General features: G+C 47.8%; 1 protein-coding gene across 1 annotated transcript; it reads right to left on the bottom strand.

Moving 5' to 3' along the window:
• On the bottom strand, positions 1–26,569 carry MTMR4 (myotubularin related protein 4; the record flags this gene model as incomplete). The annotated part of the gene is made up of 18 exons (XM_082008538.1): positions 26,510–26,569; positions 24,078–24,167; positions 21,493–21,609; positions 20,719–20,801; positions 20,327–20,493; positions 18,831–18,927; positions 12,351–12,464; positions 6,329–6,525; positions 5,936–6,064; positions 5,514–5,625; positions 4,890–5,085; positions 4,237–4,422; positions 3,305–3,475; positions 3,028–3,182; positions 1,432–2,677; positions 962–1,072; positions 568–656; positions 1–178 (listed from the first exon to the last, which is right to left on the bottom strand). Exons 1-18 carry the CDS (start codon positions 26,558–26,560, stop codon positions 1–3), a joined length of 3,489 nt encoding a protein of 1,162 aa, XP_081864664.1. The 5' UTR covers positions 26,561–26,569.

Below are 26,569 nucleotides of genomic sequence, written 5' to 3'. Positions count from 1 at the left end.
TCAGCTGGAAGCTGTGGCGATGGGTTTCTTCAGATGTTGGCTCATGAGCTCCCTGGCACGAGACACTTGGATGTGGTCATAACAGGAGTTACAAACGAGGACAGGGTCATACAACTGCTGATCAGGGATGGGCAACTTCAGATGGCAGCAACCAGCACAAAACACGTTCCCGCAGTTCCTGTCAAGGAGCAAGAAAACCAGTGAAGAGAGCTGGGAACACCATAGCAAAACTTCAGAAAGCACAAAGGATCCAGCCCTACTTATGACTTGTCAACATCTTTCTTAAAGTATATACTGTGGCCTCCAGTGCAAGCTAACTGGCTAGCACTAAAAAGGGACTAATGGGCATTACTACCCAGCAGAAGGATAAAAGGCCTTGGGAAAATAGAAACAAGAACAATATAAAATGGAAATCTGCAGAGAATTTATGAGGCCTGGCAAATAAAGGAAAAACCTAAAACTTTCTCCTGGGAGCTGGAGGGAACAAACATCCAGACAGACGTTTTGTGAAGTTTGTGAGAAACAAGCTGAGAAGAAGAGTGGAACTACAGCGATAATATTGTTTACCTGCAGTGATGCCTCCGTTTGGCCAGCCAGAATTCACAATCGCAGTTAAAACAATGTGAGGCCATGTGGTCTGGAACCCACCGCGTGACCTAGGGCAGACACCAGTCCTCATTAGCTTTAATTTTGTAACATCACAACGACCAGGTCTCAGGACCCCAGCACAGGCTGAGACGTGGCTGTGGACCACAGCAGGCCAGCTCAGAGCGAGCCCACCCTGCAGGTCACCTTCTATCGAACACAGCAGCAGCAGTGGATGCAGAGGATGTGTTCAAGGACAAGGGTGGCTGCTCTCTGCCTTGCTTCCAGATCACTCTCTGCTGCCATAACCACCAAAGTTAGCTGCAAAGAAACATTCTCTCCTGCTGCATTACAGCTGCCATAACAGGACACGTACCTCAGTCTCCTTCTTATCAACAGGCTCCCAGCTTGCTTCTGACAAACAGTCTTCACTATGATCAGAACAGAAGTCCTCAGTGTCGCTGCCGTCCGATTCCTTCAAACATGTCTGCAAAAAGAGACGAAGTCACAAATCCCCTCAGCTGCCTCAGTCGCATTTCCCGTTCTGGCCACACTCAGTGCTTGTGATGGGCATGTGGGTAGCTCCACAGCTGCCCATACAAGGGGGTAAAGCATTCATGGCTTGGTGTGGGAGCTGTTGCTCGTCCCTCAAGAAGCAGAGATAGCTCTGGGTGGCATGAGGACAGGGCACACGGACAGGAGGGGAACAGAGCTGAGGAAACATAGGAACAATCTTAACCACCTACTCCAAAAGCAAGAGACTGAGAACCCTGGGTTGGAGAGGGTGGTGTGAGGCGGGTGCAGACCACCACTGCTGGAGTCAAGGTGTTAGAGGCAGTTACTTACAAAGTCATCCTCGTAGTCCATCGGAGGCTCAGCCGGAGGAGCGCAGAAGTGGCGGATGTCCAGGCGCAGCTGCAGCTCTCGCACTTGCCTGCGCAGCTGCTCCACCTCCTGCTTGTAGCTGGCCTCGATCTGCCGCAGCCTGTGCTGAATCACATCCGTGGGGAAGGGGAGCCCGTCATCGTCCAAGTAGAGAGGAGGCACCGGAGAAGGACATTTTGGCAGCATGTGCTTGGGACCAGACGCTTGCTTCAGGTGGCAGGGTAGCCACGAACGGCCAGGCTTCCCTGCAAGGCCTGCAAAATGCGTGCTGATGTGGCCAGAGCAGACTGAGGGTTTCGCACCTTCTCTGGCAGACCACTGGCCACTGAGGCACAGGCCTGGCGCCCGCAGCGGTTTGCTGCCCAACCTCTTGCTACAGCAGCCATAGGAGAGGAGGTGTCTGGGTGTGGGCTCCCCACTGGGGAGCGATGTCACCATTCCTTGAAAACTGTCCCAGTTGGACCCCAGGAAGGAGAACTCGCTGCTTTGGCTCTGGGAAATGGGCTTGCGCCATTGCTCTAGTGGGAGTCTCGCCAGCCGGCCAGGCTCCTCACAGGGCACACTCCTTCCAGCATCACCTTTGCTGTTATCTTCATCTGTGCAAGGGACTCCTGGAGCAGGGCCGGGGATGTCCTGACAAGGGGCACTCGGTGCCAGGGACTCCTGGCTGGGAATGTCTTGGCAGGTGGTGTATCTCTTGGGGCAGCCTCCTCCATTGGACACCATGCCAGGAGCCTTCAAAGGTTCCTGGGGACAGGTTTCTAACTGGTTTCTGGAACTGGTGGAAACCCTGTCAACATTTTCCTGTCTGGAGGGATTTGAAGCTGGACATGTGCCATCCAGTTCCTCTGTGTATGTTCTGTTTCCCTTTTCTGCCTCCAGAGACACACTGCTTGCTGGCATGGAAGCCCAGCTGCTCAGTTGCTTGCTATGCCCTGCGTGCTCAGCACGGCTGCTACAAGCATTGTTGGCTTGCAGGGGAGCATTTTCCTCTTGCTCCTCCACCCGTCGTGCCTCTCCTGCAGCCACCGCACTGCCTTCGCCCGAGTGCGGCTCGGCTCCCTCAGCGGTGGCAAGCCGGGCTTCCAGGCTCACCCGGACCTCCTGACAGTGGTTATTCAGGTTGGGATCACTAGATGTGCGGGTCAGCGGGCTGCTGGAGTCGCAGGCTGAGAGAAGGTCATCCATAGATCTTGTCTTTGGTAATCTAGAACCCAAAGGCAAAGCAAATCTCACAACAAAACTCCTGAAACTTCCCTCATTTCAGTCAAAACTGAGATTAGGGAAGGGAGATGTTCCTAATTACAGATCATGGGGTGGGTGCAGCAGCATGAGCTGAAACGCACAACACTACAGTATGGCCCCCATAGTTTGCCTTTTTAGGTGCAGCAGGGAGCTGTACACGTTCTTCTCCAAGTGCCTGGGACAATGCTACAGAGCTCTTGCTCTCCACAGGAAAGATGAGAACAACAGGTAAAACAGAGGAACTACAATGAGCAAGGAGGGAAAGAGCCTGTGGGTAGGTGGCAGCCTGGGCCTGGAGCTCTAGGCTCTTACCTGTCCAAACATCTGCCATTGAACTCCTGGCTCTGAGATCCAGGAGGCAGGTAAATGTCCATATCATCCTGTCCTAGAGGATGCGGTGAGGAAGCTGGGAGATACACTGCTGTCCAGACGTGCAGCGCTCGCACGTGGCACACCGGATGCAGCACCTGCAACAACCACTTACAATCAGAGATGAATGCAAAAGGAAACCCCTCCAGCCTCTCGCCACACAGTCCCTGGTGCCTGGCAGGCAGAGAGCCTGCAAAGCTGGGTCAGGAGCTCTGCTGACCTGTTCAGACCCTGGCATATAGAGAAGATTGTGGAAGTTCTTATTGCCAGCCCGCAGGAGGGACCACACGGAGCAGGTACGCTTGTAGATGTTGTGCATCTCTCGCTCGCAGGGGCTGTTCCCAAGGAAGGTCCCATAGAGGCAGGAATAGGTGTGCTGGACCAGCTTCACCTGCAGTATCAGAACGGGAACAATTGTCAGGGCCATTGGGAAACTGTGTCTGCTGTCTACAGGGGAAACCTCTTCCACCCCTCTGGGATGGCTCATGCACATCCTACCCAGCCAGTGACCCTGCTGCTATCCTCTTCCACACAGGGCAGGGCAGAGAGGGGACAGCAACAGGAATCAAAGTGAAAGCAACAGTCAACTGATATCATACCCATCCCTCTACAACCCTGACCTGTATTATTTGATAAGACAGAGATTAATAGCTATCGTTTCTGTAATTTTTTTTTTAAAATGTTTCAGACTCATATTGCTCTGAGATATGCAAATCAGGCTTTTAAGCAAAACAGTGCTGCTGGTGGTATCTGAATTCACTGGGCTGGAAAGGGACCTGGGGAAGAAGTGATTCACAGAAACCAGAGAATATAAACCCTTCATCACTGTGCAATCTGCGGGGTATTCCAAGCCTGCAGTACCCGCTGGGAGGAGGAGGAAATTGCAAGCAGCTAACAGAAGCCGGCAGAAGCATCACACATACAGAACCAGGTCAAAATACCACAACTGAAGGGCAGGGCTGGACCCACACAGTGAAGGTATGTCAGGAATGTCAGTAGAGAGCCCAAGCACTACTCAGACACTTTCCCGTTTTTAAAGAATTAAGTTTTTGTTTTCTTTCAACTACAACACTGTAAAATATCATAGCCTTCCCTCTGCCTCTGCTCGCATCTGGCAAGGGATAAAGAGATGTTTGCATGCATATTTCTTACCAAAAAAGCTTCGTTAAATTCAAAGAGGCAAGGAAATTGCTTCAGAAGCTGATGAACAGCATCCAGCCACTGGAGAAAAACTGGGCACTGCTCATTCTGATCTTCCACCTTCTCCTGATGACCACAGCGATCGCCAAACTTGTGACCAAAATCCAGCCAATCTGATTCAACAAGCACCTGGAAGCCCTGTGAATAAAAAAAAAACCTAAATGCACACACTGTGCTGTAGGCACGTTGCAGGACAAGGCAAGCCCCATCTGCCAGCAGTGCCAGGCAAACTCAGGACTTCTGAAGGGCTGGAAAGGAGGCTGCACCGGTGCCTGGTTTGGGAGCAAAGCTACCTGAATGTCAGAGGTTTCCAAACATGAACTAACAGCTGTTATTTCTACACAATAAACAGCTTGGAGAACATGCACAATTCAGAGCAGGGAAGCAGCTGTACCTTGAACACAAGAGGTTATTTACCACAGCACTTGAAGCTGGACAGAGGAGCGAGGTAGAGCTCACTGAAGACAGGCAGGAAGAGAACATGGAAAAACCCAACACCCACAACAGTAGCTCTGAAATGCCGCTAAGCTTATTGCCAAACGCGATCCTGCTCCTTTCTCCGGAGACTCTGAGGCAATGAAATAGCAGCACAGCACAACGGATACCTCCATGGTCCTGTAGTAAGGGTCCAGAAGAATCTTTGCCAGTGCTACAATCTGCGGAGTCCTGTCCCAGCCGTCTGAGCAATGAACCAGCACTGGACGTCCTTCTCTGTCAACCGCACCGGAGACCAGCACTGCTGCCTTCAGCATGACAGAAAGGTGCTGCAGCCACTTGGTACTCTCCAGGGCTGAAAGCCAGCTAGAAGGTGTGCAAAAAGCGAAAAAATGGTTGCTTTGCTCTCCAGTGGAAAAAAACCCAAATATTTTAAGCCAAATATTTTTGGAGTCCTCAGTGCAAATCAGTCTTTTCTAAAACATGATCAAGAAGAGCCAGGCAGCCTGGGAATAGTGCAAAAAATACACCACCTAATTTCAAATTTTCCCCAGATACAGCTACATTTTAGAAACCCTCAGAGGACACACACAACCAAGCGACACTGAGGAAGTGCTGCAATCCCTTCTGGATTACCAGGGATCAAAATAAGCCATATTCAAACACTGTGAGCACATTCCTATGCCTCCATTTCTGAGGCAGAAACTTGAGATAAAAAAAAGGAAAAGGGAGGGAAAACCCTCCAGGACAGTAACAGATATGGCATCAAACTCAGCTAGAGAACCATTACTTACTTGCTGGGGTCTGGCACCTGACTGCAGACAGCACGCAGATACTGGAAACTGTTCCGGATGGAGTGGATGTTGGCCATGCCCATGAACACGACTTCACAGTTTGGGTAATACTCTGAACACAACAAAGACAGAAGCATTCAGAGAGGGCTGTTGCCACTGCAGCAACTGCCTCCATACACTTAGTTTAGCTGTCTCCTCACAGCATCATTTCTGGTCTCCAGGTAGGTAGTTTTTCTACAAAAGCCTTGCTGGCCAACAGTGAAACGTCTAGAATAACAGACTTTGCAGGAGCAAGAAGGGGAACATCCTTCCAGAGATTGAGCACCAAAATGCTGACCTGATCCCCCAACTGCGCTCTAGGACCTGCTCGACAAAGCAGGTCCAAGAGGAAGGTGTTCTGGGACGTGCTTAGCCCTCTGTACCTTCGCATTCGCAGCCGCCTCCCTTCGCTCTGTTGGCCACAGCTGCAGTGTAGGACCTGGCATCAAGAATCAGCAGCTTCTGAGGAGTTCCTGTGTTCTCCACGCCGGAACATGCGGTCAGGGACGAATCTGCAGAGACAGCACAGACTGAGCTCCCGGCACCTCCCTCCCTCCTACGACAGGCCTCCAGTGCCACCCAACACTGGCCGTGAAGGAGCCGAGACCCGTCTCGCACACTGTGGTCAAGGCATGACAGAGCCCAGATTATCCATCTGGATATCGGGCGTAAACCTTGTGTTCTAACAGCCCTGCTAGCAGCAACAGCAACTTGGGGGTAGGAAAGACTAAATAATTCAGACGTTGAGGAGAGTGGAAGGGAGCAAGCTGTCTCACCAAAGTCAGCATCACAGGCTTCGCTGCCGTCGCTGCTCCCGTTGTGTGGCATGCCACCGGGTACCTTTACTCCAGGGTTCAAGGCACAGGCTTTGGCAATAGATGTCACAAGATACTCGTCATCAGCATTTCGCCAGCCCCACCAGCTGATTTCAGGCTGGCTGCAGCGTGCAATCACCGCCCCGTTGCGCACATGTCTGGAAAGGAAGCGAGAGCCTCATGAAGCCCCCTGGAAAGGTGAGGAACAACCCCAGAAAACTTCACCTACAGCCAGCACCTGTGCAACCCTCCTCACTGCTTCACTGCATTTACTCTTGCATTCAAGCAGTAAAACAGGGCAGGGCATTTCAAATAACCATTATCCATAAGAAAAGCAGTGACACAGAGGCTGTCACTCGCATCACAGCGGTGATGGCAGATGGCAGAAGATGGCTGCGAGCAGCACAGGAGTGCCTAACGGAGCTGGGACAGCTGGCAAAACGAGACTGCAGAGGAGCGTGTGGCTGGCGTGGCTGTCAGGAACAGCCAGTGCCAGGGGAAGGTGGCAGCTCGGGTCAGCGGCAGCTCACAGGGTTCAGTCCTCCACCTCGAGGATCGACAGCTGTGCCCTGGGACCCGACTAGCACTGAAACGAATGGAGGGTTTCTGCAGCAAGGGGGAAGCTGCCAGTTGTTCTAGCCACTACTCTATTAAACAATTTTTATTTACAATAATATAGAAATATATATTATCTATAAATATATAATACATAAAACATATATACCTATTAGTGTCCACAGATATGTAAATATTTAAATATTAAACCAGTAAGGAGAACTTTAATTATGGTTGTACTTTGGGAAAGTAATATTTATTTATTTTAATACTGGTCTGTTTTCCCATTCTCTTTTTTTTCCCCTCCCTTGAAGTACATACCAGTTGTTAAACCATTTCATTTATCACTTGTAGGTTAGAAAGATTAGCTCACTTAGCATCAGACTGGTTAGTCGCTTGGGTGGAGGCCTGAGCTGGTGTTCATTAACAACCCCTAAAATGTGAACCCTACCCTGGCTGTTGCTTACTGACACCTGGCAGATGGCCTGAAGTAGGAAGAAGTGTTCATTTTTCACATGAACACACTAGTCAAGTCATTCACAAATGGCCTGGAAAGGGAACAGACAATTAGGTGACAAATCTGCTGATGAGAACAGAATTATCCAAAAGAGTCTATGGCTGTCTGGAAAAAGTTGCAAAGGATCTTGTGATACTGGGTGATAGAACTAGAGTACAAAATTCAGCATTCATAAATGAAGAGTATTTACAGATGATCAAAACATAACTCCAGCTATTGAAAGGGAGCAGTTGGTTACAGATCAGCTGCCAGATCTCAAAGACTTTGAAGTCACTGTGGAGCTCTCAAAAAGCCTCAGCTCAAGAGAAGCAAAAAGGTTAACGATGTGCCAGCAGTTATTTGGAAAAGAATAAGATAGAAAACATGATGGCATCACATCTTATGTATCTTCAAAATGACACAAATTTCTCACTAATCCATCTCAAAAAGGATAATGTAGTACTCAGACCTCCAGAGAAGGGTGGCAAGGACAGTCAGAGGTATAGAACAGCTTCGCTACAGGGACAACTTTAGGGAATGACTCCCACCACGGGAGAAGGACAAGAAAGGATGAGAAACATAAAAGGTAATGAATGATATAAAAAAGTGAGTTTGGAAGATCAGTCACACAGATAAGTACTGGAACAGTCACGCCATAAAAGTTTAAGAAAAACAAGCTACATTTTTTGGACAGCAGACATGACAGACAGTGGACTCACTGCAACAGTGCAACGTAGAAGTATAAACTGGTTCCAAAATGCATTAAATTCATGGAAAGTAGGCCTACCAAGTGACCACAAAGCAAAATCACATGTTCTCCTGAATATCCGCTGTAGAAAATCTAAGATACCAGCTGCTCCAAAGATGCAGCAGAAAACAATACCCGCATACCTGTCCCATTTGTTATGCTACCCTGGTACCTGGCCCTTCTTGGAGACAGGATAATACACTGGACAGCCCCACACCTCAGTTCTTCACAACAACAGTGCCTGCTCCTCCCTACCCCACCACCCCTCATGCAGCACCTCTCTGAAAATGAGCTGGGGTAAGAACAAAGATGTAGATAAAGCCCCTGACAAACCACATCCAAGTAATTTTTTTTTATTGGTAGGTCAACACCTCTGAAAAAGTTGCATTAGTGGCAAAGTAGGGGATGTAATAGTCTAGATCCTAAAGCACACTAGCACAAGCCTCAACCCATCACTCAAGGGCTGTTTAGCTGCCAGCGAGGGCTATTTCAGAAGCATTCTTGAAGGCACCATTTTCTCATGCCACCCCCCTGCGAAGGGCTCTGCTCACCCACAGAGGATGACAGTGCCTGTTCATGTTATTTGCTGTAAAGCAGCACACAAGAAAATGGGTCGAGGCCTTGAACTCCTAACAGTGGTGTACGGTATCTCACCAGCAGCTACTGCAGTTTGCAGGAATGGATTTGCTTCTCAAAACAAGGTCCCCTTATTCTCCTGATGCAACTTAGCAATAACTGCAGAAAATGTGTTATTATTAATGACATCTGTGTATTATCATTAATGATTTCTCATAGATAATACTGATGAAGACTTTAAATTGAAGACTTCAACGTTTTCAGCTAAGTCCAAATACTGTGAGGACATTTTTCTTTCAGTGCCCTCCTCTGCTGCTGTTTTGTTCTGCAAGGTGACTTACAGAGCAGTCACACCCAGGAGATCTATTCCTGTCTTCAGGATCGCTGAAGGATGGTTAATACAGACAGCGGCAAAGGCTTTGTTTATACTAGTAAATGAAACAGAGCCAAGGTGTGGACTTAAGCACCGGCCTGTGATCATCCAAGCTTGTTTGTTAGCACACCCACAGTTTTTGGCCTGTGCCAACCACCACTTTCTCAGACAGCGCCTGGGCACGTTTTTGGGAAATGCAAGTGCTGTGCCAGGGACTGCTCTCAGCAGGCTGTTTGGATGTGATGGCACTATTCTGGGGTGCAGAGGGCAGAAAAAGAGTTTAGCTGTGTAGGCCACTTGAAGTCAGAGGTAGCCTGCTTAATGCAATACTCCAAACATTGCCAAAGAGTCATATTAAATTCAGAAAACTTCTTGGTAGCACAAACTGCTCAGCACTGCAATAAATGCTGGGCAGGGGATGACCTTGAGGAAGCCTGTTTCAAGAGACGTAATGACATGCCAATAAACACAAGGAAATATGGCCAGCATCAATGAGCATGAAGTCAACAGCAAGCAGAAAGCATAGCAGGTGCCAGCAGACGAACCAAAACCACAACTGAGCTTGCAATGAGCTTCCCAGGTCAGGAGAGCACCCATAGCTTGACTCTACATTCTCTTGCAGATCTCCCCAGCACAAGCATATGAAGCATTTCAGGTCTTTTCTTACTGCGGATGTTTGTGGAGGTTTTCCTCAAAGAAAAAAGCTCCTTTCTTGAAATTGGAATGGCAGAAGGTGCCATAGTGTTTTAACTTATGCGGACGAAATTATTCTTTAGTGATCCTCAGTTTAGTTTTAATGACTCGAGACCATTTCAGAATCCAAAGCTGGAGCATGAGGTGCCTTTGTAGTTTGTTAGTTGAGCTTTTACTCCCAGATTTATTCAGAGCACAAGGTTAGAGCATGTCTGATGTTGTCAGTATGTGACATTTAACCCATAACAATCATCCAGAAAGCATCAACTAATATCGCTCAAGTCCCTGTTGTTTTCTGGCCATAAGAGTGCTCATCCACAATGCAAAGTCACACAGCTTAGCTTAAAACACAGGAAAGAGCTGAGAGAAGGTTTACAGAGCTGTCACCTAAAGTTTCTCAGCAGAGATGCATGTATGCGAGTGCTTTCATCTCCTGAGTCTCTGGATTAAGCTCCTGGCTCACTCTGGCATATCTCAAAGCCTGAGATGGAGTGCTCAGCCATGGGGCTGGAGCAACGTCCACTGTTTGCCACTGCAGCATGAACATGGGCAAAGGTGATGCCGAGTGTCTGTGAGGAGCAATCTTGCTAACATAGTCCCAAGGTCTCCTGAAGGTGGCTACGTAGACAGAGAGTAATAACGAGGAGCGGCTGGCATACAATGCCGTCTGCCACTGTAGTCAGCTATATAATTAATTGCATCCTTTGCATTGTTTTAAAAGTGAATTGTGCCTGGAGGCTCCTGCATCTCTACTGTGCGTCTCCACTGAGGACTCAGAGATGGAGACCTGAATTTCTACTTTGCTTAACAGCTAAATTACACTTTTTGTAAGAAAACTGGTAACGTGGCACCTTTGGTGTCATGTTTTACAGATCTGACCATCAGCTAATGAATTCAGCCTTGTTCCCCAAAAGCTCCGAAGTCTACCAAACAGTCCTGTGGTTACCAAGGCCCTGGGATGCAGGGACCCAAGCCCACTTGTCCACTCTCTCTTGAAATATGGGTGATGAGCAGGAGCTGAGTGTGAGGCTTTTAGTTTCTTCCCTTCCTCTTCCATACAGCACAAGGCACTCCAGAAGCAGCCATGGCCCTCATGGACCCTCCTGGCCAAGAGACTTCAATCTTGAGGGAAAAGGCAAAAGAGTGCATGAAAACGAGAGATGCATACGGGCAAGCACTTGTCCCATCTTGAAATATCACTTGTCAGCATCTTCTAATCTGATCCCAGGCTGCAAAGGGTTGCAGCTCAGCTTGTAAATTACTGGGTACCATTACAGTGATATTATAAAGCAAGGAACAAAATAATTGTTAGAGTAGCAAAAAGACATGGCTTTGCCCTTGGGTGGGGAGGCACACTGGGACAGTCTCCAGCACCAGGCCATTTTTAGCAGAAGTAATCACAAATACTTTTTAGCTGACTTAGCTACAAAGAGGGAAAGGCTCCATACGATGAGCGATGTTCATTATTACTCTGCTGTAGAATTTAATTCTTCTAGAAGTAATACACTGTGTTTTGCCAGTATCTAATAGCAAACCATGGAACATGAGGATGTAGAGTTAAGGTACATGTAAATTCACCGGTTTTGTTTCTCAGCTTTCCTATTTCCCAGGACTGTCCTTTGTTGTGCACCTCTGATATTTTCAAAGCTTTTTATATCTGGATTTAGTAATTGCTAACAGGGAGTCTAAGGCTAGAGACCGTAATGTGTGTTATGGCACACGCACTGACTGGGTGCACCCATTCAACCAGTCTCCTGTTAGTGTCAAACATGCCTGTCTCCTAGCAGACTTTTTGATGAGAAGCCACCCCACTACCCTGAAAAGCCCTGCTCTATTTGCTGCCTAGCCTCCTGCACCCCTGTCTATAGACTATTTTTGGAAGGCTGAGCAGGGAATAAGTACTCTGTGTATTTACCAGCTATTGAGTCAAAGTTCAGCCACATACAAACATTTCATTCTGTTACTCAAACTCTCAGAACTTGGTCAAAACAAACGATTTGCACTTGGGTATTAAAAGGTATGTCCAGGCCTGAACACCTAGTTGAGAGCAGGGCCATACACCAGGCTCATATTGCCCAAGACTTCTTTTCAAAGTAGCAGCTAGGCATGTACCAATCTGTGAAAAAATTTTGAAACTCAAAGAAAGAGAACCTTAATTTGACATACTTGCTGCATCTCCCATAGGAGGAAAGTCACCCACATCTTCAGATCTAACCAAAGGCAGGAAAGAAGCAACAGTTACTGGAATGTTGTTTCTCCCTTCAGAAGAACACCCTGCGTTACCATTGCAGGCTGCATGCCTACAGAGGCTGATACATGTGCTGGGAGGAGGAGGAGTCCTGAGAGCGGCACATTTTCAGGTAGGAGGCAAAAAGAATATACAGCATGACGACCAGAATGCAGCTATCGCTGTCACCCCTCACTCCACAGCCCCGTAGGCACGCTCCACTAACCTGGCTTCCCAATGCCTTGCACAAGGCTACGAGGAAAAGGGCAGCTGTCGTGGGTTTGGGGGAGAGCGCTGGTTTGGTTTTGTGTTTACCTGTACACCACCACAGGAATCCTCTTCCATGACCTAAATGAAGCCACGTTCTCTAGCTCCTTGTCGGTGATCCAGACAGGGACCAGCAGCTTCTGGGGATAACTGGAACAAAGCCTGAAAAAAAGAAAGCATGAAGGCAAGATGAGGACTCTGCAATCAAAATCTGCACAAGAGAAGCTGTGCAGAGAGGAGGCAGGAGCAGCTCACATTTCCCCAAACTCAGCATGCAGGACTTCCGCTCTTCCTTGTCATGTGTGTCTCAGCACAGTCTCAACGTGGGAAAAGTGACCCAAAAATGCTGTCAGGAATGAGCTGAGAGAAGACAACCTCCTTTCACCTCAGGCCTCACCTCCAGGCCCATACTAAATACCTCAGTACTTCCCAAGGGTGCCTTTGGAACATCCTCTGGATTTAAGCATTTGTGAGCATTTAGGGGAACCATCCTTAATTTATGTGGGGCTTTGGTTTTCTTGCACCACTTGCAAACCCAGAAACACACAGAACTTCTGGTAAATGATGACCTGCCACTTTCTGCCTTGCAGAAAGTGGGGTCACCACATATAAGCTTTACACATTTCTCTGCATGGAAGACATAACTCTGCCCAGAAAGATGGCAATGGTTGATTCCATGTAAGCTACGATAAAATTACATGAGGGAGATCTAAAGGAGTATTTTGTTTGGTGGGGTGCCAGAAATCAGATTCCTGATACACATCTGAACATATGCCAGCAGTGAGAGGAATGTGGTGGGCAAGTCCCTACCAATCCGGTCCCCTGGGGAAGAAACTCACAGCATGAGCTGCTAAGAGCAAGGGACACCCAACTCTTCAGCCAGCAGAGCTGCAGGACCAGAGGAGCCCCACCTCTGAATGAACCGGAGGGTAAAGCAGTTCGGCTGAAATGGAAAATCAGTTGGGCAGGGTGGGGGAGATGGGAAGAGGCAACAGGACTGCAAACGTGTAAATCCCTAGAAAAAATTAAAAACCCACTGCAAGTACTTTAAAAGCAAGGCAAGAGGGGAGCCAAGGAAAAGAGAGGGAAAGCCAAACAGTGTGCTGGGGAGAAGGGGAGAGAGCAATATGAGTAAAATGAAGCACAAGTAAAAATCCAGGAGCGCAGGGGCACCTTGGTTACTGCAGCTACTATCCTGCCCCTGCTGCTCACAGGTCAGGTCGCAGGGTTCAGACAAAGCTCTGCCTGGATACTGGACCAGCTCAGGCAGACAAAGCCCTACATGGCAAAGAACATCAAAGAGCAGCTCTAGCTCTAGGCTATAACCCACATCATTTAGAAGGAATGTTTCAAGAGCAGATGGGAAGCAAACTGAGGGGGGTGAAACTATCCAGCAGGTAAGCTCCAGTGGGTGGCTTGGTATTGCCCAGAGCACAGGCTATCTCTGCTGATGGTGACAGGCACAATACAGCGCTTAGTATTATTTAGTTTGTGATGCTAGCGAGGAACTGCTTGCCACGTTAGAAGATGGCACTTCACACAGTGTCTAGACAGCTGCTCAGAAAGCCCCAGGCAGAAGGCAAGGTTGGTCTATGGGATAAAAACAACAGGGTGCGGAAAAGGAATCCAGGAAGCAAAATTAAAGATGTCAGGTAAGAAGCTGAAGACCAGGATGTCTGTGGTAGCATGTCTAGGTTTGGACATCTCCGAAATGCCTCAGATTCCATGTACAAAATTGGTCAGGAAATTAGACAAGCATTGAAGTGTGACTGAGAAAAAAGGTATGTGGAAGAGGGTTAGCATCTATTAAGATCTGGAGGAACTTTTGGAATAGCTGAGTCTACACAAGAAGAATGGGCTTCATTGAAATGAAAACAGAATCGGTTCCCTGGCACTTCAGATGAAATATTACAGGAGATGTCTTAAACTAAAAGTTGGGGAGAGTCAGTACAGGAGAGATTCAGGAGCATATCTTCTAAGAGTTAAGTCACTAAAACTCTGTAGCCTTAGGAAAACAATATGACAGAACTCAATAATTTTCAGGTAGGAAACAGGACAGCCTCAAGAAGTTAAGCCAAATTTAAGCAGGGCGCATAAAAACAGGCAATGAGGTCAAGACAAACAGACCTGTGCTTCTAGGCTAGAATTTCAAAAAATAGAGGAACTGAAAAAACAGGATAAATGAGTATGTTGGCTTAACAGCATCTTACAAACTTGTAGGAAGACTGGAGCTAGTGAAGTGTGGTATGTGCCAGGAAAATGTGAAGGTAGAAGTGTGAGGCTATGAGTTACCAGCATCAACAAGCAATGCAGAATGTGCATGGACTCAAAGCCTAAAGAGAAACAGGATAGCATTAAGGCTACACTACCAACCACTGGAGCGACAGTAATGACATCCATGAGAGGCTGGAAGAGATTCAGAAAGCTGCGAGGGCAGAAATTGCAATGAGAGACTTGTGTTGCTTCCACATAAAACACATAAGCATCATGATAATGCATGAGACTAAGGCAACATTTTTAGCCACGATCAGCTGCTTCTTGGTGCTAACAGCCAAATAATACAAAAGTATGTAACTTCTGCTCTAAAACAGAATAACTGAAAAAAATCACTTTGTTGCAGTATTCTTCAGACAACAGAATTCAATGATATTTTTAGAGGGGACAAGCCTCCCACGAGAGTAACAATCGATTTCGGGGCGGGGGGGATGCGGGGTGGGGAAGCCTGCAGATGATATTCAATGGCAATATAAAAAGCATCAAGATCAGGAAGAGCTGGCAGAGTTAAACAATAAACAAAAAGGTTTTTAGAAGGAAAAGGACATCTTTCGAAAAGGGGAAATGTTTCCAAAGGACACAAGAGAAGTCGAATATGCACCTGAATTAAAAAAAAAAAAAAACAGTAAAAATGAGACATGGCATGCAGTTTTTCAGAAATGACCCGTTAAAAGATTAAAACTCTGAAGACCTTTTTCAAACATCTTTGAGATCTCAGCCTGCTACTAAAACTGAAGGTCTAACAGATCAGCAAGATCACAGCAGAAAATCAAAACTGTGTTGGTGTTCAGCAGAAGAGCCCACAGAGAAGCTGCTAGACCTAACCCTGTTTTACAAGGGACAGGGCACAAGAAGAGATTAATGTGGAAACTTCTGCAGGGGAAGTTTTAGAACAATCTGCTAGTAATGAGGAGTAACTAATCACCAGGACTAGATAATGCTCAACATTTTTACAGCAACCCAAGTGCACACCAGGTGAATAATTAACTGAGATGTGTAAGCTATTGCTTACATTGGCTTGGGTGCCCGAGGAATGAAAGGTGGCAAACACGATACCAATTTTGTAAAAAGGTGTCTGGGGCAAACGTGGGAAACCACTGGAGTCTGACTTCTGAACAAAGCAACTGACTGTCACAGTTGGTGCAAGGGTAAATACGGTGCACTTGGGAAGAGTCAACATGGCTTTCGTGGAGGGAGGTTGTGCATCATGTATGTAGAGTTCGCTGGAAACATGATTGAATGAGCAGATACACCTCATGTCGCTGACTGCATCTGGGTTTTCAGAAAGTGTTTTGGATTTTTTTAAATTTTGTTTGTTTGTTTACAAGTTGCTCACCATAGACTTGAAGGAAGCTGCTCTTAGGAAACAGGAACTCTTGAAAAGATAAGAAAAAGTACTGAACTTCAGTGGTCATTTTTCACAACAAAGGGAGACCTAAGGGGAACCATGCTTGTCCCTGCGTTGTGCAATATGCTCATGTGTTACACGGAAAAGAGACAAACAGTGAAGTGACGTGGGTCATGGAGAGGTGGCCTGAAACACCCCTGGGACCACACTGACCCAGAACACAGGATGAGATATTTTTGAAACTGTGAGGTTTGATCCCAGAAAAAGGTGGCTATAACAACACAAACGCATAAATTGGCACGAGACACACCTACAGACAAGGATTGGCAAAGCCTCTTCTACCACAAAGGTAATAGGCAAGAGACATCCTCCCTCGCAGGATGCAAAAACACGGGGTTTAATCGCCAACGGTCTTCGTAGGCTTATTGTCTACACATTCATATAGCAAGAATACTAATAATCACTTTTGCAATAAAAGCGAAGGATCGTATGCAAAATTTTAAATAATTGTAAGAAAATAAGACAAAATATGAATTAAGAGCACTCACAGAAATGAGGCGGAAACATCAGCTGTCTAAACCAGTAACACAGAACTCCAGACAGCTTTTTCCTCTTGAAGTAAAAAAATAAATAAAACCACAGTTGTAAAAAGTTCAAAGCTGAAAACGAGCATCAACACTGAAGGAAAGGTTAATGTTTTTTTTCCTTTTTGAAGGAACTACGCATGCACCAAACTCACCAGCAATAAGGCTGATATGAAACAACTCCTATCTCGGTCAGCATGGGTGCACCAGATGGGGAATGTCAGAATGTGTCCATTTCTCTGGGTATACAGATCACTGAAGATGTGAGAGCCACACAGAGATCATGTAATAATTTTATTATCATTGTATGCTGAAATAGTATACTTTTATCAAGACCAAAGGCGTGGTTATTATATGCTTGTATTGCTCCAATTTTATGATGGCTGTCGCCAGGAAGAAGATAATAGTTTCCAGATAAGGACATTTCGGAACAGACTTGAAAGACAATGAACAAAGCCATTACCTTGGAGTATCCTGTCTCTAACAACACTGTTTTGCCAATGCTGGGAAATAAAAGATAAAAGGACTATAAACAGTTAAAAAGTAACCCGATTCCTGTGAATAGAAGCAGGTGGTAATGATCAAAAGCCAAGGCAGGATTTAAAGACACACTCCCTGAAGCAGCAAGAGAGAACTGGTTTCTGAGTTGCACAAGCAAATTACACCACCTTTGAGATCTCGGGATGTCTGCAGGAAGCTGCGACCTGCCAGGATCCCCAGGTAGGAACTCAGCAGATGGAGGAAAGCAAAACCAGGCCTGCATCCAGCTTGCTGAGGTTTGTTTCAAGTTCTTTCTTCCCTGGTTTGGTTGGAAAGAAAACATCTGTCTTTAGAGAAGTTGGCTAATTGTGTGTGTTACTGGCCAGGAAGCAAACCACAGATGGTCAATCTAAGCTGAACTTTCTGAAATAGTCAGAGGGAACTACAACCCAAAATCTAGCAGCAGAGAAAGCTTGACACCTCTCAAAGACATGCAAAGACTCTGCTAAGGGCAGGGTCCTACAGGTTGTGCACTCCAAAACTGAGCAGTTCAAGAAAACAATTTTTATTTGACACCCTTGGAGAAAATGCATAAATGACAAAGTCATGTTAACAGTTCAAAAGCAACAGTGTGGTCAGTATGGCCAAGCAGAAACTGTAAATCAAACCGCAAAACTAGTGCTTGCTGCCTGAATTCCTAAGAAAGAGAGAAGAGAACAGGCAGCAAACTGCAAAACTCCACCGGGATTTCCCCAGTTGTGCCTGAGGCTTCTCATAGTCTCCACAAGAAACTGGTGACCCGGAACTGTTCAATATATAGGTGATGAGGATGCTTTTACTGGCTGAGACATAGAGAAAGACCGAGGGATACCAGTGGTTTCAAGAAAAGGATTATAGGGAATGCAGAAATGAATACATCTGTCAAAGCTTGAAATCCTGTTGGCTTAATGCCACCTGCTGCAAAGAATGCAGAAGCGCTTCACCACGAGCTCCTGTGCTCTTCTCCAGAAGATGACAGGCTGGAATCACTGATGTGCAGGTGGAAAAGACCTTCTAAAGAGCTCCACTCCAACCACCCACTCACAGGGGACCACTTCCAACACTAGATCATCTGAGACTTGAAATGCTGTAATGAAGGAGAACCCTCACTTCTCTGGGCATCTGCCCCAGCACGGCACCACACTCCTGGGGGAGGTTTTTTTTTTTCCTCCCATACCCATTCTGAACCTCCCAAGCTGCACATAGCAGCCATTGCCTCTTCTTGAGTCATCTGCCACTGTCAGAAGAGTTTCACTCTATCAGCTTTGTAGCTGCCCTTCCACCAGCTCTAGGCTGCAAGTAGATCACCCTTTAGCCCCTTCTGCACCAGACTGGACAAGGCTTGCTCATTCCCCAGACTTCAGAGCATCCTGACAACACTCCACCGGCTTGCCCCCAGTTTCTCAGAGCTGAATAGCTGCCCGACTTTATGGAAACTTTGTATTTTTCATTTCAAACAGTGCAAGCATTCTAGAGACTGACCAGAAAGACAACTCTACGATGGACAGTTCCTCCCAGGATGCCTTCAAGGATGAATCATGGCCACACCACATTATAAACTACCTGAGTCAGCATTTACAATTGCTGCTAGCTTTGGTGTTTGGGCTGTATTCCTTCTTCAATTCCACGGTGTGAAAGGTGGAAAGAAAGGGGATCTGGCTCGTATGCTGATCTGCCTGAGGGTTATCAAGGCCAGGAAGGAGGATTAGCTGGAGTCTGACTCATCCATTGCTCTGTACAGGGATTGCAAAGGGAAGGTAAAGAAAGAGGAGAGCGGGGAGAGCCTGGTGGTGAAACACTCACTTGTAATTGCTGTTGATGTCAGAGACACGCCAGACATTCTGCAAGTCAAAGCCCATCCTCACCAGCTCCATCTCAAATCGGTATCTCACATGGTCTCCTGGAAGAGCAGAGCACAGGGTACTTACTGACAGCTAAGCAGAAATGATGAAATCTAAACATGTTAGTGGCAGCTCCACAGCAACTATCATAGGCTGCAGAGGAACTACAGGACAGCTGGACAGCAGGGATCTTGCTTCAGAAAGATCCAAAAGGATTTGTGCAGGGGTTCCTCTGCTTATTCTGTCAAGTCAGATCACGTCTCAGTCTCAGGGCACAGAGTGCATGGGAACAGCCTTCCCACATCAGTGTGGAGCGTGCGGGGGGGCTAATTTAATCCACTTTTGCCCTTCTGACAGAGATGGCTTCCAAAGTGGATGTCAGGAACCCCAGGCAGTTCCTTCTTCCAGACTGCTCTCTCAGAGGCTGACTCAGGGTTTGCTCTCTTGTGTTTTAGCCTCACCTTACAAATATGGAATGTCTTTCTTGCGTGAGTGTCAAACATTGTCAATAAATAAATATTGCAAAGCTCTTAATTCATATCCTGCAGCAATGATGTCCACAGGTAAATTTATTGATATTAGAGAATAATACTTTCTTTAAAGGAGAGACAGCAAGTATCTCCTAGTTGCTAGTGTTTGGGACAGGGTAAGAACACGTAGTTTACCTTTTCTCTATCAGCTTCTTTTTGGTATCTCTTTCAGCTATACTATTCCTCCCCATCCCTCCATCCCAACCTGTGTTTGGACATTTCATTCCAAGGCTACTGCTTCTCTCCTCTAATACCATCACATTTTTAAGTCTAAAGTCAGGTTTGTCACTCCTTTTAATCCCCTTTTATTCATGCTGAAGCTGTTTAAAGACAAAGCAACTGCAAGTGAACTTTGTGTTCCCAGAGAAGGGAAATTCCCAATCCACACGAGGGCACCATCACAGCTCTGATTTTCTCTTCATGGATTCAAAGATTTTATTCGTGCCTGTGTAAGGATGAGCCAGACATCTCCACAGACCTGGTCACAGGAATGTCATGGCATTTCTAGGTGTTGGGAGAAGAGATGCAGATGGACTAAGATTAATTATGCTGCCTCAAAGCCGATGATGTTTACCATCTAGGGACAAGATTGCTTGAGCTCTCTATCATCATGATGGAGTATTAAAGTATGGCATGTTTTCTGCATTCACAAGGAGAAAGGGAAAAGCTGCTTATGTGTTGCTGGCTCAGAATGCTCCTTATTGTGCTTATTACTATTATTCCTTTTATTGTTCTTGTTATCCAGCTGCATCTGACCATTAGCTGGATCTGTAGGCCAGGTACAGGATGCCCCTCAGCAAGATGAGCTTGGGCTATGGCTACAGCAGAGCTCAAGACATAGCCAGACATCAGTTTATGAACAACAGTTCAAATTGCATTGCAGTGCTTCTGGACAGGAGAGCAGGAAGAAGACAGGCCAGGAGCTTACCTGGACGGCAGAGATGCGCATGTTGATCCTCCTCATCAACACAGACTCCTAAGCACCACGCGTGGTAGGCAAATGCAAAGAGGTCCTCAGGCTTAGCTGGGCGGGCAATGGCTCTAGTTAGCCTCTTTAGCCACTCCTGGCACTGCTTAAAGGTGGAAAAATGGCACCTGCAAACCCAAATGCAAATCAACCTCAGTAGGTACCTTCATCCAGCCAAGAGACACAGAGAGGGAGCCCTGCTCCACTTAACCAGGAAAAGGAACAAAGAACCAAGTCTCAGTAACCTTGGCCACGAACAGCTCAATTCCAATGGCAGAACAGAGGGAGACACCAGAGCTGATCATGGCAACTCGTCTGCAGCGGCATCTACAATACAGCAATAAACCAGGTACCTGATCACTTTGGAGTCCTTGCAGACAATGTGAAGCTGGAACATATCCCGACACTCCACACTTTCCATCATCCTCAAAGGCACCTGCGAGGGACAGATGCAGGGCATGACAAGACATACCACATAACACAGCAGCTTTGCCTATAGGCCCGTCACACAGAGTCATGGCTCTATCAACAATCATGAGCTTCTAGTTCAAACTACAAACCCACTCTGAGGTTTTTGAAGCTCCATGACCCAGCAAAGAGCCTCCTTCAACAATTACTATTCTGATTTCTACTCTGTCCCTGTGTCGTCTCCCACCTGGGGCCATTTACTGACAGAATTGCATCCAGACAAGCACAGGTAACTGAGCCAAACAAAAGCTGCAATAAAAGATGGCAAGTCAAGACAGCGAGAGAAAGCCTCAGGCTCCCACTGTCTGACTCTCAGTTGCTGGCCTCCGGGTAGGAGAAGTTTCATTAAAGCTGGCCTGCAAGAGACCTTAACAGTCTTAAATGCCAAGTTTAATGCTTGAATTTAAAAAGAACAGCAAAGGAAAGACCTCATTATTAGCCAAAGGAAAACCCCATCCACACTCCAAAATACAGCAGCAAAACTGCAACTGCATGACCAGTGGTAACTAGAGACAGCATCAGGCTTGGCATCCTTCAAGAGGCACAGTTCCCACGCCACAGACCACAGAAATGGCTTATGCCCCTCCCACCCAGCCCTCCCCAAAATACTTGTGAGAGATTATGGTTCAGGCAGCAAGAACAGGCAGATCCAGACTTACATTGATCACAGAATCCTTGAATTTGATATGAAGTCGGTAGTTGGAGATGGCGATCACAGCATCATTTGCATGGCCAAGATACTCCACTCCCTCACCCTGCAACACAGTGAATGGGACCTGGAAGGGAGACATCGCTAATTGAAGACACATGCAGAGTACTTTGCGCACCATAAATGCCAAGAGCCACTCTTCCTGCTGCCTCCGCAGTGCGTCTCCTGCGGGAAATCATTCACAGCAACGTGCTCTTCGTGCCCTGGCAGCAGACAACAGCACGAAACAGCACTGGTACCCACTGCCCAGCCCCACGAGATGGATCTACTTCCAAAGATGCCTCAGGAGGCAGTGAGCACCTCCTGATGGATAATTACTTGCTGAGAGGTGTGACCAAACCCTATGTACACCAACTGTGGGCATCTGGCAGCAAGGGTGTTGCATGGGGGCAGAGGGATTTACAGTCTCTGCTTTTTGGAGAGTGTGAACGCAGCCCTGGCGCAAGAGGCATGATAAAGGACACAACCTCAGGCACAGCTCAGACACAAGCTGGGGAGTGCTCTGCACAGCCCAAGGCAGAGCCTGACATGATCGGAGTCCTCTGCCCCAAGGCAGTGTCGTATACGTGATCCTACCGTGTCATTTAAATAAAGGGGGCTCTTAGCAGCACTACGAGACCCACTGGTACCAATCCAGGTAAGTAAATGAATCAAAGTTTTGCCCAATTTCTGCTAAAAAGGCTCTGAGGGTATCTCTGTGTATAGTTATTTGTGCGACTGAGGCAACTTCATTAAAGTTACCAATATTAGGATTTAAAAAAATATAAAAAAAATCCAGACAATCAAATGTCCTTCTGTTTTTCCCTATCAGCCTGGACATGCCATTGCTATTTTTAAAACAAGGGATCCTGGCAGATGGCCAAGTTTGACTTTTCTTTTCTTATATTAAAAAAAAAGGTGGCAGAACAGCCTAAAATTCACCAGGCCCCTTTTTCCTTAGCTAAGTAGACTCCTCATTGTTCCCCGGATGCCATCTACACCAGGTGACGTTGGTAGCCAATTAGGCAAAAAATGTCACAAAGATTTATCATTTCAGCCAGGGCCCTTTACTTGCCAGACAGGGCATCTGATGAAACAATTCATGACACTGTAATCAGTACAAGTCAGACCACCTTGTCTTTATTTCGAAGTTGTTTCTATGGCTTGGGTAGGTGCTGCCTAAAAACTGATTTCAGACTTTATGTGCAAGTGACAACTGTACTAACAACTTCTCCCTTCTCAAGTTACTTGTACAAAAATAACCTTAGACTGGCATCTGTCTGAATACTCTTTAAAAATGTTAATTATTTGACATTAAGAGAATATACTCTCTTTATTTCTGCAGTTTATTTATGCACGCTTGCCAGAGCTGTTTTTAGTTGGCTTGTGTTTCTTCTGCTTACGTGGCTCTTTCACACAGCAACAGAAGGGAGACAGATTAGAAATGGGACGGTAAAACTGCAAGAACCGACAGAGGGAAATCCTGGAATGAACTGCCAGGTGCCTGAATACAGCTTGTTATCAGGCCAATAGCATCCTCTTACACTCCACTTTACATTAAGAGAGTAACAATTTACTAAACGCAAATTACCCTTGGGGAGGAGTGAACTTTACGGTCCTCCACACAGAAGACTTAAGCAGATTCTGCTCTTCTCCAGGTAGTCTCAGCTCAGTCGTCTCAGCGGCTTCACCTCCTGAAGGCCGCAGACCTGCAGCCTTGACCCCGTGCAACTCCTCCGCCCGCGTTTGCTCCTTCAAGTCAATCCTCCCGTTGCCACATTTCAGTCCTTGCTTTTATCAGCACTGTTTACCAAGATGATGCCAATCACAGAGCAAACTCAAATACTGCAGCAGCAGTAAGAACATACAGCGTGAGCCTGGCTCCAGCCATAGGAGGGACAAGGTGGCAGTGGACTATGTTAAAGGAAGCAAACACCAAGAGGCTTTGGCTCCCACCGTTCAGAATAGCGCCCTTGCTGCACAGCAGCAACAGCACCCAGGTGTCTTTCAAGGGCCTTTTGCAGCAGGAGGCTGGCACCGTATGGAGGTTTCTCTTTCCAACAGCTATGCGGCAGGAAAACGCGAGGAGCAACGTGTATTAGGGCCAGGTCGGTCATTGCGATTGCACGCTATGGCTACACAGAGCACAGCCTAGCTCTGATACTTGCCCTGTCCCAGAGAGTGTCTACCTGCTGCAGAGCTGCACAGGCAGCGTCACAATTTCTCGCTGTCAGCACAGGCGGAGGACAGGGAATACCCAGGACAGCTCTGTATTGCATCATGCTCCAGCCGTATTTCCAAGCGGCAGATGCGATGCTGTACAAATCGCAGCGTCTTGGCAGGGCCGGGAAGGCAGGGCCAGGGCATACAGAATTGCCGTCAGCAGCCTCCACGCACACGGAAGGACCAGCCACTCCGAATGTGACCTATAGCGCCAGCCAGCCCACGGCCTCCAGAACACGTCCTGGACTGGAGAACCGCTCTCAGGTTTCACGCTACCAGAGTCAAGCCTGCCGCATCCTGAAGTGGACGGTTTCAATTTTCTTACTTCCTTACCTGCAATGACTCTTCCTCCTTTACAAGCTCTTTTGGGGGGAACAAGTCCTTGGCCTGGATATACTCCAAACTGGGAGGGCCTTCCTCACCCTGCATTGCAAACAAAACACATGTCGAGACAGGCCCCAGCCAGCATTTTTTATGAAAAGGCAAAAATCACAGCTGCTGGATACTCTTTGCACTCCAATATCTTGGGGATTTCCTGGACCTGTGCATGGAAATGCCTGTTCTGCCCCTGGACCCTGCCCCCACACTGCAGGACCCCAGCAGTTCCTCCTGCTGTTGCAGGATACCCACAGCACAGTGAAAGACTGAAATGGGTCTCCAAGTCCTGTCTCTTCCAGACGTGTGGTATTTGGAAAGCCAAGCAGATACACCTTGGTCAGACACAGGATCTCAGACTGGTGTCATGTCAAAGGTGACCCCATTTCCTTCACTATGGCCCTACAGCAGAAACACCGTAACACAAAGGGTTTCGTTCTAAAGCGTCAACCTACCCTTCCTCCTCTTATGTTCATAAGGACTGCTTTCTTTTGGGAGTTTTAATTTGCACAAAGAAATCTGGTCTGGGAAGAGCCTGAAGCTTTCTGAAGATAATACGCAACTGTGAAACGTAACAGCAACAACTGCATCTAAGTGCACTCAACCTCTGCTACTGCCTGGTGACAGCACCCGAGCAGGGCATTCGACCTCAGGGCAGCTGAACATGTCTAACCTGCTCAGACAGCCTGGAAAGCCCACGGAGGCCTGAGGGAAGTGGTCTGAGAGGACACACGGGGCCTGGACACGCCATTCTTGGAAAAGTGGAGAGAGTGTCTCAGTTTGAGAGGTGTGAATCTTCAGCCACTCATGAAATCTTGGTCCTCATTGTCACCAGCCCTCACCCCACACTGCCAAACCACCGACTCGCTGCACGGATGAGCAGCATCCGGACACTCAGCTGAGGATGCTTGCCTGCCGGGAGCCCAGGACAGTGTTAATTCCACAGGTATTTGTGTGGGACTCTTTTCTTCAGAATGCCTCTGGCTCTCTACCTATAGCTCCTCTAGGCTCCAGCATTTTAATGAACAGGAAATACTCTGTTCTGTAAGAATTAAATAATATTTTAAAATGAAACATCTTTCTGGGTAAGTCACCAAAGCCAGAACCCTGAATTTCAATCTGAAGAAACAAGAACTCAACCCTTTTGGCTCAGTTATATTTAAAATGATGGTGAATCCCCTTATGTTGCTGACGGCCACTCAAGCCTCAGCACCCACAGGTACCCAAAGCGCTCCCCAGAGCTCAGACCAAGGCAGCCAGACCCCACGCAGCCCATCTCCTCCCCAGGTGCAGAGGTACCTGTGCACATGCCGCTCATAGCTAGCATAAAACTCTGCATTAACCCCAGCTGGAGGCAAAGGAGCTGCCCCTCCTCACACACTCACCACGTCCCTGTGTGAGGGACACAGGGCACAGCACCTGCTCCAGCAGCCACCGGTCACTGGAGACCACGGGGGGCTCCAGGGCCTCTCCTGCCAGCGGCTCGCTCCGATGCTGAGGCACTAGCCAAGGAGAGCACAAAGGAAAGGAGCATGCCTGTGTGCCGGTGTAGCAGGCAGGGAGCAGATACCCTCCTCCCCCATCACCACTTCGTAGAAATCCCAGTGAGCAGCAGAACTGGAACAGGGCAGCCCGAGCTCTCCGCCGGCCTGGGTGTCCTTGAGTTCCTCCATGCCTGCAGCACGGGATGGGCAGGAGGCTGAGCATCTCCTCCTCCACAGCCCCATCCCAGGGCATCAGCAGGGCAGGGGGCTCAGGACCCCAGTCTCTTTACCAGCCAGCCATCTCCCGAAGCCCTCAGAGCCTGTTTGGCCATGAGTCCTTCTGGGGGGCTTTCTGTAGGAAGAGGCATCGGATCTTCTCTGAGCAAGAAAACTCCTCTTCCTGAAGGTATAAAAGATGCAGAACTCAGGACCCCCTCCCACTACAACACCATCCTGGCAGCATCAGCACAGGAGGGGGTCTTGCACAGCCCTGCCTTGCACGCCGCAGCCATGGCGGGAGCGCAGAGCTCCCCTGGGGTTGGCTGTTGTCACACAGTAATTTTCCAGCTCCAGGCAAGGACCGGCCGGAGCTTGCGTGGCACAGCACACTAGCCAGGGCCTTCTGGCCGACACAACCTGCACTGCCGGCCGCTGCTGTGCCCTTGGGCCCGGGCAGGGCAGCAGCAACGGGGGCCACGGCATCCACCAGTGCCATGTGGGAGGGAGGAAAAGGGGATCCCCCTTTGCAGGGGGGATGGCACACCAGGCCAGGGAGATCCGCACGCAGCCTGGCCTCAAGGACAGGCCTGATCCGGGGCAGCCGGCTCAGCATGGGAGCTCAAGAGAAAAGCTGGCTTACAGCCACGCTTGCATGGAGGAGAGGAGAAGGGAAAAAGCAGCACTTACAAAGCAGTTCAGCATGGAGCAGGAGACACGGCCTGGCAGACTCATGTTCATTTCCCGAGG

This window comes from Phaethon aethereus (assembly GCF_964289735.1).
Source record: "Phaethon aethereus genome assembly, chromosome: 19".
In the NCBI taxonomy this organism is placed as follows: domain Eukaryota; kingdom Metazoa; phylum Chordata; class Aves; order Phaethontiformes; family Phaethontidae; genus Phaethon; species Phaethon aethereus.
Note: the sequence above shows the minus strand (reverse complement) of the source record. Positions and strands in the feature narration are given on the sequence as shown.